At 41.2% G+C, this 13,034-nt stretch overlaps 1 protein-coding gene across 4 annotated transcripts in view; it reads right to left on the bottom strand.

Moving 5' to 3' along the window:
* The window catches only part of LOC110953873 (transcription initiation factor TFIID subunit 4-like), a 98,318-nt gene that overhangs the window by 41,711 nt on the left and 43,573 nt on the right, over positions 1-13,034 (bottom strand). For 3 of the 4 annotated variants that reach the window (XM_022198112.2, XM_022198273.2, XM_022198197.2), the window contains 3 exons: positions 11,834-11,964; positions 6,905-7,030; positions 2,140-2,196 (listed from right to left, as the gene is read on the bottom strand). In XM_022198112.2, coding sequence (XP_022053804.1) covers positions 2,140-2,196; positions 6,905-7,030; positions 11,834-11,964 — 314 coding nt within the window. The other variant, XM_051937428.1, reaches the window with a different exon arrangement.

Here is a 13,034-nt window from a genome sequence, read left to right as displayed (position 1 = left end):
GTTCAAGTAGAGAAACACGGTGTAATTCCATCTCTCCAAAATGATGATTGTTTGGTGGTGGTGGTTGCTTTGTGTGCGTGTGTGTGTCTACATGTGTGCGTGATCGGGGGAGAGGGGGCTTAAAGAGAGGCTGGCTCCTCTGCCCGTCGCCTGGAAGAGTAGCTCGGGCTCATTATCCTGATGAAATTTGCGCAGATGTGTGAGCTGCCGACAGACTCTGCAGTGACACAAACAGCCAGCTCTGTCCCCCTGAGCCAGTCAGGTGATGAAAACCGGAGAGGCACGGGGGCTGAGAAACGACGGCCATTAAGCAAAAAAGAAAGAGGTGAGGGAGGGTGGAAGAGGACTGTTTTGCGTGTGTGTGTGTGTGTGTGTGTGTGTGTGTGGGGGGGGGGGGGTTGGAGAGTCTTCCTCATCTCTATCTAGCGGGAGAAAGCATTACATAAAGTAACAATTTCCAAACCACCTTCTTAAAATTCCAGATGAAAATGAAAATGTGCAAACGCGCACGCGGCATCTCCTCACGAGGCACTAATCTGGCCGTATCCAGATGACAAGCGGACTGCCACTTAACAGGGAGGAGATCCACTTTGATCACATGGCCCCTGGGGCAAACCTATCGCGCTGCCTATTACGCTGCTTCATTTGCATATGTGGGGCTTATGGGTAAGCTGAGATCTAGTGTGAATGTTCTAAACTGCAGCAGGGCTCACTGTTGCTAGAAAGAAATGTCCAGGAGAGACGCAGAGAGAAGACAGAGCGCTGCCAGTAGCCGGAGGTAGGCCGAGTCCATTTGTCACTTGAAGGTCACAAGTTCAACACCACAGACTGGCTAAAAGCATCCTTAAATTTTTTTTTTTTTTTGGCCAAACAACAATGCAGAAGTCGCCTTTGAGCAAGACATTTTAACATTACCCCCAAATATAAGTGGCCAACATTAAAAGTGGGCCTGTTGGGTGGAGAAGTGTAGAACTACATGAGTATAAAATTAGGCTGTGAGTAAGAAAAGTGCATACATGCTCAGTAAACTTTAGCTGCATGAATAGAAGGCTTTCAAACAAACAAAAAAAAGAGTAAGCAACTTGAAGCAAACCACATCTGCTCCTTAAGTTCTACATCAACAAAACAACAACAGGTGAATGCCGCTTGTCTTATCCTCCTGCCTACTCAGACGATGCTATGGAAGCGCCACGCAGTCCTCTTGATCCTTGCGAGCAAGCCAAGGACTGAAAGCACCCAGTGAAGTTTGTTCTGGCGTAAACAAAAAAAACTAAAGTAAAAAAAAAAAGGAAAGAAATAAGAAAAAAAAAAACAAACGAAAACTTCCGCTGTGAAAGAACAATTTCGCTTGCGTAAACAACAATAACTAACACTAAAAGACGAGTGGTCTACTTTCTGAGCTCCACTGGGAATTCATTCTATAAAGAGGATGTAGAGCTGCACTACCAAAAAGACGTGCACTATATCAGTTGAAATACTTCCCAGTTTGCAACGCTAAGTGTTGTGCTTTGGCCTATTGGAAAAGGAAATAAGTCTTTTTACTGCTTTGTAGCTGTTAAGTTAATGCAGAGAATGAATTGGTGCATATCCTTTAAGGCTTTAACTGAACTCTTATTTCTACCAATGGACTAGCTTACAAGTAGAATTATTCTTTTGAGCTACAATGTGGTTTTGTAGCAAGGAAGTTGGGAGACAACATACTTTTATGTGACACTAAAATCCATAGAAAATGAATGTGCCAAAAGGGCCCAAAAAGTGACTTTGATGAGAAATGATTGTGAATAAACCTACAAAGACGACTGCTGTTATCCCCTGTATACATTTCCCATGATAGCCCATCTCCCAAAAAAAAAAAAGGCAGGGCTCAATGAACAGTAGTTAGTCAAAATTCAAAACTGGTGCAAGATAAAGAGGTTGATACAGATGAAGAAACGAAAAAAGCAGAGGGGTCGAGGAAGTGGAGGATGTCTTTGGTGCGCTGAAAATCATTTTCCACACACAGGCATCAATTGGCGCGAATAATTCCTCAAACTTTTTTAAGTCCGACTTTAAATGGCATTACATATGTAGTGAGGCATGAAAAATTAATACGCTGGAGTCGGGGAAATGTCAAGGGTAATGATCTCCGCAGCAGCTTACCTCCTTAGCTTTCTGTTTCAGTCGAGCTTGCTCTGGGTCCTCTTGCCTGGAGCGACTCTGTGGAGTAAAAGGGGGGGAAAAAACACAGGTTAACAGCTGGTTTAAGGAGCCCACCTCCCCCTTCGCTACTCATCTGTTGCTGCTGCAGCAAAAATAGTGCAAAATGGGAACAGGATACAGAGGTGTCAAGGACATCGTATTTGAATTCAGAGAAGTGCAATGGAGCGCCCCCCGGGGGGCAGTGGCCTTTAAACCCGCTCCAAATCCAGCCCTAAATAAGCCGCTGGAGGGGGATTCTAATCAAAAGAGGTTATTAAAAATTCTGCAGGAGCCAGCACACACACACACACACACACACACACACACACACACACACACACACACACACACACACACACACACACACACACACACACACATAGACACGCAGGGGAAAGGATGTTGGTGACTATCAGTGGCAGTGGCTGTCTGTGTGTCACTGTGAGCCAGTGTGGCTATCTGTCGCTCTGTGTGTGTGTGTGTGTGTGTGTGTGTGTGTGTGTGTGTCCCTGGCGTAACAACACAGCACTTCTATTTTAATCAGCAGCTAAGATCTGGGTGAATGTACTTGTCCCTGGGAATCCTTCACCACACAGCCAAACGTACATGTACGGCTGACCACTGCAGGCGATACAGGCAGATTATGGTACGACACACTAACTGGGTGTTGTTTGCGAATGTAGACATAATCTGTACAGTTTTATTCGTGCTGCATTAACCAAAATTAGGTCATGATCAGGGCTCACATTCAACTCACTGTCCGACATTTAATCTGGCAAATATTCAAGTGCCATTTTAGGGCATCAGTCCATTGTGAACTGTAAGTGATTTCTTTAATAAATTGGCACATTAGAAAAGGTGCATCATGTGGAGACATCGTCAGTAGAATAATAATAAAGTCTCTACATCGTGCGAGTAAAAATCTATTTTAGTATCAACATTTTTTTCTTTCACATCCAACACCAAATCAGTCAGAGTATTTTCTGGGCCTCGCTCCAAAACAGGACACCTCACTCCCTCCTCAGCATCCTTCCTCTCCTTGCTCCTCTCATCCACTTCGTCCCGTGGACCGAGAGCTGCTCCTCCTAGCCGTACTGCTAATTGGCTTTAAATATATCAGGCAGTTCACGTACTGGTCGGTATCTCAACTAAGACTAATGTGTTTGCCCTCCAGTCTGCCAGAGCATCCCTCAAGATTTGAGTCATATTTTAAATGGCCGGCACAGCGGAGGGGAGGGCTCGCTGCGAAGGAAGGAGGAGAGAAGACGGGGGTGGAAGGGATTATTTCAGCGGGTTTCTTATTCAAGAGGTCAAATTAGCGGGCGCTGGAGCAGGAAAGAGGCAGGCAGGGAGGTGGGTGGCGGCGGGGCGGAGGAGTGGGAGGGGTAGGTACAGATGGACTGTTTACAAAGGGCAGCGGTGCCACTGGCATGCTTTACATCTCCTCTGTCAGCTGCCCTGGTTTTCCCACTTACAGGAGAGAACAGAGGGGAGAAGGGGAGAAGAGGACTGGATACTAGATGCTGACAACCTCTGTTAGGGGAGGCGTAATGTGTGTACTGTACTTAAATAATACGGCGTTGTACAGTACATCATCAGGCTGTGATACTGAATGTATTCTAGGAGTATTTGGTGATGTTGCAACTTCATGTTTTTTTTTTTACCTGCACTAGTCTCTAACTTTGCCCAGAATGACTTTTGAAAACCACCAGAGGGTTGTACTTGTTTCATTAAGCTGTGGGTTGCATGTGGAAAGTTAACTTAATATTGAATATTCTGTCAATATATTCTCCCAAATATTAAGCCCAGTGGGTGAAATTTGCTATTCCTCCTGCGGTAATGACTGATAAATATATTGAACAAAATTGTTATTTTTACTTCCTTTACAGACTGTGAACAAAATGAATATCTACAAATCAATCTACAATATCAAGCATCACCTTAAATATATCTATATTTTATTTTATTTTTTTAATTGTAAGTGGGAAAAAAAACACTTATTATGCAAGCTGTCTTCTGACTGCATAACATTATGCAGCACTCAGGGTTTTAGCATATTCAGAGATGGATTTTTTTTCCCAAATGATGGCTGAACCTGAAATGGTGTGAACAACAAGACAAAAACTCTCATATTTTTTGAGAACCGAGTTAAAAACACGACATTTAAAGTGCATCAGTGGAAGTAAGAAAAATCGAAACCAAAATCGAGTTAGACCAACTGTCACTTTCTAACAGTATTTAAGTGTTTTAGGATGGATTGTTTCTGTTTTTCCTTAAATCAGCCTGTTTCATTGTCTGCAGAGTTCAAAGTAATATTAACAATGTTTGTGCTTATACAATAGTATGGAAAACGACGTGAGAAATGATTAAATAGTAGAAACCTACTCTGACACTGTTTGTGTAGTATATCACACAATCATTAGGCAAAGAGTTATTTTCCAAACTTCTCCTTGAACTGAAAGCCATGGCAACAGGAGCCAAAAAGTCACAGACATGGCTCTGAGGTGAAGTCAGACTTTCCTCTACGAGGCTCATGCGATCCAAACAGCCTCAAGGTAAGCCCTTCCAACTAGAACTTGGCTACATTTGCTAAAGTTCTTCACTAATCCTGTTAATAAAGAGAGCTTTCCACAGTAAAAAAAAAAAGAAAATTAGTGTGTTCAACCAAGTAGAACGAAGAACTGACAAAGAGGATCTAAGAGCTGTTTTAAACAACACACTTTAGAGTGTTGTTTCCTGCTGAGGCAGGGTCTTTTTTCACAACCAAACAGCAGGTCGCTCCTAAAGGAAAAAAAGAGACAGGTCATGAGGTTTGGTGGCCAGTGTTCATCAACCAGAGGATTTTCTAATATCCTGCATGGCAGGACTGAAGCGTAATAATGCAATTAAGACAGTGAGGTGTGCTGCAATGAGAATCTTTACTGTGGGACATTGGCTCCATTCAAAATTAATTAAATTAACCTAGCTTTCTGCTAATGTCGCACTGCGGGGCATTTTCATTTGCAAAAGATTCTCTGTCTCTTTTTTTTGGTCAGCGGTGATCTTTCTAAATTTGAAGACCTTATTTCACTGAGACAAATATCTTTACATGCAGAGAGCTGACAGACAACTGGACAGGTGTCTCTGCTACTAAAACCTTGCTGGAAATAAGGAGTTGCAATACATTTTTGTAAAGTTAGTGCAGGTATTTCTGTTCCTGTGTCATGATGAGCTACAGCGCTCTGATCAATGTATCAATTGGATTAAAGAAACATTTATTCTGGAGCAATTTATAGTATTTTTAAAGGACGAAATGTAACTTAGAGACTTGAAGAAAACTACAATATACATACTTTAGATGTAGTTTGTTGTAGATTATGCTATTAAAATATACCTTAAGTCACACAAATGTTATATGTGAATTGCAAGTCTCAGTGTATAAACTTTTTCCCCTACTGTAGCTTCATACAACAGCCATACAACATTCTAATATAAATCTGACTTACACGTCAGTTTTATTGAACTAAAACGAAAATCAATGCAATCAGCTGACAGCATAAATAACAATGGAGAATTTTAGACAAGCAGCCACTAAAACAATCAACATGATTCTTAAGGGTTGTTGAATATTAGATAGAGCCACGCTCCGTTTCAGATGTCTGTTGTGTTTGAAGTGATTTGTGTAACAGTCGAAGCTCCTCATGATTTAATCCCTAAAAACTTATCTGTATGTCAGAATTACATATTTAGAAGATTTCACCATGAAAATCTTTCACTGTTTTAAAATGGATGAGAAGCAAGTAACTTGCAGAACAGAGGCATCTGTTGATTTACTGATTGTTTTTTCAGAGTTGAGGAACACAACGCCTTCACACCGGTTTGGTCTGCACAGGTCAAATGCAACTTTTGACCAGGGGAAGATCCATCAGGGATTGAAACTACAGTAACTGGCTTAGAGTAATTGTGAAGGCTTATTTCGCTGGTGCTTAAATGGCCTTGCACCTAGACATCTTCAAAGATTTGACTGGTTTTTTTGGCCTTAGGTTTATAGTGTTTTGAAACATTGTTGTTGCTTAAAGCTGTATTCCATGGTAGTTGCAGACTGTAGTGTATTTGTGCTGCACATACTAAAGACCACCTGTCAGTGCTGAGCCTTTTTTCCTGCAAATTTCTGTTGATAAAGTTTAAATTAAACATCTATCTCTGCTTCGGATTACTAATGCTCTTTATTCCAAGAAAACCAAAAAATGCAAAAACTTTTTGTGCGTTTTCTGGCAAAGGCCTGTTTGACAGGAGTTGTTTCGAAAAATATGCGTAAAAGCAACATATGCTGATAGAGTGGCTGATCTGATCAGACAGTCTAACAAATCCAACTTGTTTCCTTTAAACTGATGCAGTTTCACCTGGGCTGTCAGTGTTTGTGATGGAGGGATGTTGTGCATGTGAGTGTGTGTGTTGGCTGCATGCTGCATGAGGGTTGCGTGGTGTACGGAGTCCCCCCCTCCTCGTTGTGTCCGGGGAGGAAGAGCCAGGACAGAGGAGCCCTGGGGCCAGGAGCCTGGGAGGACACGGGGAGGTCACTTCATCCACTGGTGTCACACTCTAATTCATCTGTCAGGGCCTGCACAAGAGCAACATGCGCACACACATACACACACCAGTACACAAGCACACACTGTTGCAAGGGGACATAACAACTTTCACACACACCCACACATAGCAGGATGGTGAGGTGACAGTAACTTACTTTAGCGGCTTTCAAAAGGATCTCTCTCTCCTGCTCGTCCTTCCTCTGCTTCTCAATTCTCTCCAGCTGCTCGAAGAAGCGAAGCTGAGACCGAACGTCTGCAGACTGCTCGTAGCACTCATCGTCCTGACAAGCAGATAGAGAGAAAATTACTGCAACGGTAACAGCAGAACAAAGCTCCGAGTCCCATTCAGTGGCTGCTTCTGAGGCTTTGGCCTCAAATGTCCACATTTCACGGCAGTTCATTTCTACATAAAGAAATATCTTAAAAATCAGAAAAAAAATCACATCACTCTTTCTGATATCAGTGACAAAAAAATAAATAATATTCCAGAAGAAAGACACTGAAGAGAGACTCAGACTGGCAACACAAATCATGAATTCTTCACCAGTGTTGTATTTGAAATCAAATCAGATGTATTTCTACAGCACATTCTACATCGACCAGAGTTGTTCTAAGGGCTGCACGTTATAGGACAAAAATATGTGAAAAAAATATCCAAAATAATAAAGGGGAAAAAACATCTTTGTCTTCTAAAATAAAATAAATGTATGTAAAACATTAAAAATATTAAGAGCGCTAAGAGCAACGAAAAGCCATTAAAAGAAGTACGTTTTGAAATTTTCTCTAAAACTATCAACAGAAGAGGAGCATTTGATTGAATGAGTGAAGGCTGTTCCACAGCTTTGGAGCTGCTAATGCAAAACCATCATCTCAGTAACCCACTAGCCTCGATCGTGGGTAAGATTAATTTAATATAATACGTGTCTGAAAACTGTGATTACTGCACATCAGAAATGATCACTGCTAAATATGAAGTCTTCAAGTTACTTCCTTTGCACAGCCAACAGTTGAACAGCCAAAGATACTCAATTCACAGGTTCCAGGAAGTCTTCGTAGCACTTTGTTTATTTTTTTGGTCTCTAACTATTCCTGGCTGTTCACCCGCTAAATGTTCTAGTAAATTCATCAGCCAGTTGCTAATTGTATGTGCCAGCTGTTTGGTTCAGAGCAGGCAATGAACGTTGGGTTCTGAAAGCCTTTTTTGTCAAAAATATTACTATGAGAGCTCAACAGCTTAACAACACTGAAACTAGACTTTTAAAAAACGAAATACATGCTTCTCATACAACATTTTTTAAATATTTGCATATGTTGTGGTCTTATTAAGTGTAACTGTAATACAGTGTTTAACTCTCATACAACAAAAGCTTAGTGGACTATCACCACTATTGAAATTTATGATCACAATCACTAAACAGATCAGCAGTAGATCTGCTTATACGCACATCATTACCTCTAGCATTCAAGGCACATTTGGTTAAACCATGAATCCCAAGTTTAAGACGCCGCTCAGCTGGAGCTCCACCAGTCTGAACACATCAACAGACTTTAACTTTCTCTATTTACAGACCTCGCTTATCTTTGTCACCTCACGTCCCACTTGGGAAATGGGAAGCGTAAAAAACAACTTTTGTAGGTCATCAAAAGTTAATAGGATAATTGCTCATTTCTCATGTCTGTGTGTGTGACTGTATGTCTCTTATGCGCCTCTGTTCTCGTCTTGCACTTGATTCCTATATCACTTCTCTTTGACGAGTGTGCCAGGTTTGTGTGTGTGTGTGTGTGTGTGTGTGTGTGTGTGTGTGTGTGTGTGTGTGTGTGTGTGTGTGTGTGTGTGTGTGTGTGTGTGTGTGTGTGTGTGTTTCCATGAGTGGATGAGTGAAGCTGAGTGGCACCGAGCACAAAGACACATCAGAGGAGGCTCATCACCAGCCGCCCCCCCTCGCCCAACCACCCCTCTTCCCTCCCCTCTCTCTCCTCTTTGTTGCAGCGCTGAGCCTGCACTCTTGCCGTAGCTTCTGCCGCCGCTCCTGCCGAAGCCCGGCTGCTCTTTAAGGCCGCTTTGTCTTTTGGTCTGTTCTCTCTCTCTCTCACTTCCTTTTTTTTTCTTTTCGCTGATGTCAACAGAGTGGCTTCACAGAGCTTCGTGCCTCCCTCTCACACACACACCTCATTTACAAAACCACAAAAAAGGGGAAAAAAAGGAATCGGAAGAAGGAGAAGCACAAAACAAGATGGGGACAGCCGAAGCGATGCTTTTCCTCCCTCCTCCTCGTCCTCCCGTCTTGGCATCAAGAAAAACATATTTTCAAAGTTTCCCCCCAGTTTTCATAACAACGCAAAGATTGAGCCTTGTAGTCGAGGCGGCTTCGTGCTTTATTGTATACCAATTAAATGTGGTTATAAAGTTACATTCGATATCTACGAGAGGTGAAGTCATCAATAAAGAGTAAAGCAGGCAGATGTGCTTAGACGGGCACCTAGATGTTCTTTCATACCTCAAGTTTTGAGTGACGGACTGAAAACTCTCAGTTCTGGTGTTCAGTAACAGCTCCTGCATAAGTGTTTGTGTTTATTTTAGTGGTACACTTGCATTTTTATTTGTGAGTTATGTGTAAGAGAAAAAAACACCTCACAAATATGTCCATGCTCACGAGTACTGTCCTGATGAAGCTTCTGTCTTAAACTCAAGTGTCCCGTCAAAATCCCGTTGGTATTTACTGCACTTTTTAACAGGTTCATGCCACATTTTTTACACAACATGATCCAAGTTGCGTTGCTCCACGGAAAAGTCCAGGTATACGTTACTGTCTGTTATTGTCAGTTCAGTGGCCGATTTAATGTTTTTCATTGGCATTTAAGCAAACAGTTGGCTTCATGTAAAGATGAGAGTCATTTGGATTTTTTCATTCTGTTACTGTTTATCGATAATAAAAAATCCTTTTAAAAAAAGTTCATCAAAATGTCACATTTTTTCTGCCCCTTTTATTATATGATATAGAAATTAAAAGAACAAACAATTTTCCAGGATTTTTTAAATGTTGGTGGTATTTTTGTAGCAAAAGTTATGAACGATAGTAGCCTTCTTTCATCAAATCTAAATTAATTCAGCCTGAAATATACAGTAGCATTTTGTTTGATTTGGAATGGAGTCCATGTGGGCTATCGTTCATTGTGGATGTAGAGACACCGGATTTTTGCTCCTATTCTTTTCAATATGGAACCAGGAGCCAAATTTACTGACACTCACAATTAGATCTCAGCTTGTGTGCTTCACAAGCAGCCATGCGGTCTGACTTTTAAATATCTATTGAGTTTGAAAGAGGATGGGAAATGACCACTCATTCAGGTTGTTTTTACTCTTGTTAATCTTACTGCATGGGAAAATAATACAGGCAACAGGGAGAAGAGGATTATGACTGGCTACAAAGAGTGCAAGGGCAGTAACTGAGGGTTAGGACAAAACATTTGATGTGAAGTCATTCAATTAAATAAACAGTCATGGAAAAAATTATTAGACCACCCTTGTTTTCTTCACATTCTTGTTCATTTTAATGTCTGGTACGACTAAAGGTACGTTTGTTTGGACAAATAGAATGACAACAACAAACGTAGCAACTAAGAGTTTAATTTCAGAGCTGATATCTAGCCATTTTCCACGGTTTTCTTGATCATAACCAAAATCACTTAAGTTCTAACATCCCTATCTATGGCATTGTACTGCCAAAAACAGCTTTGAGACATTCCATGTTTTCTTTTGTCTATTTTAGTCACATGACACACACAGAAGTTAGTATTTGATTGCACAATCATTGTTTCTGATGACTGCAGTCATGCATCTTGGCATGCTCTCCACCAGCTTCTGACTTTGTTCTGCTGTCACAGCAGCCCATTCCTGTTGCACAAATTCAAACAAATTTGCTTTGTTTTGGGGCTTGTGGTTCTCCATTTTGCGTTTGATGATTTTCCACATGGTTTCAGTTGGATTTAGATCTGGTTGATTAAGCAGGTCAATGCATGGTTCCAATGTTCTGGTTCTCCATCCAGGCTTTAACTGACTTTGCCTTGTGACACGGGGAATTGTCTTGTTGGAAAATCCAGTCATTGCAGGCAGGAAAGAGTCTTCTAGCTGATGGAAGAAGACTGTTTTCAAGAGTAGCCCTGTACATGACCTGGTTCATTTGCCCTGTTCCATCCATACTGAAACAACCCCAGATTGTCACTGACCCACCCTCATGTTTTACTGTAGGGGAAAGACAGTCTGATTTGTAGGCTTCCCCAGGCTTCCTCCTAACCAACTGGAGTGGGCATCAACTGAAAATGTGATTCATCACTGAAGAGAACCTGAGCCCAATCATCAACAGTCCAATCCTTGTGATCCCCAGCAAAGAGTAACCGGGCTGTCCTCTGCCTTTTGTTGATGAAGGGCTTCTTCTGTGTCCTGTGTGACTTCAGACCAGCTTCAAGAAGTCGGTTTCCAACTGTCCTTGCCGAAAAAGTCACATTTCTCCACAGTGCCCACTCATTTTTAAGGTCCCTGGAGGTCTGACATTCCTGACACAGGAACAGATGAGTGACGGTCATCTCGTGGGATAGAAAGACGTTTCCTGCCGCGACCAGCTGGCAATTAGGTAGTACCATGTTTGTTTTTTCTTGGTGTAATGAATGGCTGTCTTGGTGATCTTCAGTTTTTTTCGCTGCTCATACCAATTTCCAGCAGGGCCAAGATGGCTGCCTTTGTGGCTTCACATAATTCTTTTGTTTTAGCATTATGTGAGAGCTGACAACTTCTGATTTGTGCTACGGCTTGAATGTAAGCAGGAAACCACTCTAGGCCTTTGCATGTGCTGTGCTGCTTTTGACATGAAATGTCCTCTTTTATACCCTCGGAATACAATTAAACTTAAATGTGTCAAACAGGACATAAAGTATTATGTAGTCAGCTGCATTTTTTGGCCGTGTTCATTGTACTCTTCAGGTAATATACCTTTAGTGGTACCAGGCATTAAAATGAACAATTAATTGTAGAAAACAAGGGTGGTCTAATCATTTTTTTCATGACTGTATATGTGCATTCTTCCTACCTTACAGGAGTCCAGTCGGTGCTGTGCGATTGTAGAAACCTTTTCTACCACAGTCCGAAGTCGTGACTGCGTGGCGTGTGAGATGAATGTCACTGCCTCCATGGGGACCTCCGTAACACCAAACTTCTTAGCTGTGAAGGATAAATACACACGTTTAGAACAATTTGAAACTTCAACAATCAGTGCAACATCAGCATCAAACAAAGCCCTCTTTTTCACACAACAGGTACAGTTAGTAATTTTATTTCTCATCATTAATAACTGATTTCTAATTCAAAATCTTACTCTTTACCAACACAGTTTTGTAATATAACCTCTGCTCTCACATTTGATTTTCTAAAAGAATAAATTAGTAGAAAGTTACTGTTCTACGATCACTTAAAATGCTTCTATGATTTGGCATTTTGACAACAGCTAAGCAGGTAGGAAGCATTATCTGAGATAAGTCATAAAAACAGAACAACCAAAATCTTCATTCGGTACTTCTACTCAAACACCACATCTGCACCTACTGTACTCACACACATTCACACGGAAGAGCTGTCTGGATTAGTACGTGCAATTAACTCCCAGAAAGAGGGCTCATCACACAGAAAAGTTAATTTGTTTCACAGTCTTAGTGCGAATTCCAGAGTGGTTTTACTAGCTAAGCTCCTTCAAGTGTGTAAACGACATTGACCATCTCTTTTCGTAGAAGGATAATTTAGTTTCCTTGGAGCAAAACTCATCTGAAGTCATAACAAAAGAGAGGAGGATAGACTTTGGTAGGGTTACTATCTGTTTCCAACTTCCTTTTAAATTATTCCATTAACATAATTTTCTCTCTGGCACCCTTTTAAGTAAACCACACCAATTATTTAAATCAGCTGAACAATACATACACTCCTCACCCGCTCGAGCTTTGAAACGGATGGAGGGAGCCCTGTTAGCCTTATAATTACAGTGGCAATACATGTGGCAATGTCACAAGGTCAAAGGAAAACGCTAATAGGCTTCAGCTCCCTAAAAAACATGATCTTTCAGGGACATTAATATTTCAGAAAAAGTTTAAGAGACTTAGCTACAGAGAGAGCAAAACACATTTTTCTGCTTGTACTGATGCAAGTCATTATTCTTCACCTAAGAAAAACATGTAAAGCAGCTAGAAACAGACTAATGATCTGCACAGCTTTAATATTTTTGTTGAATTCCTACTAGAATT

This window comes from Acanthochromis polyacanthus, chromosome 2 (genome assembly GCF_021347895.1).
Source record: "Acanthochromis polyacanthus isolate Apoly-LR-REF ecotype Palm Island chromosome 2, KAUST_Apoly_ChrSc, whole genome shotgun sequence".
In the NCBI taxonomy this organism is placed as follows: domain Eukaryota; kingdom Metazoa; phylum Chordata; class Actinopteri; family Pomacentridae; genus Acanthochromis; species Acanthochromis polyacanthus.
Note: the sequence above shows the minus strand (reverse complement) of the source record. Positions and strands in the feature narration are given on the sequence as shown.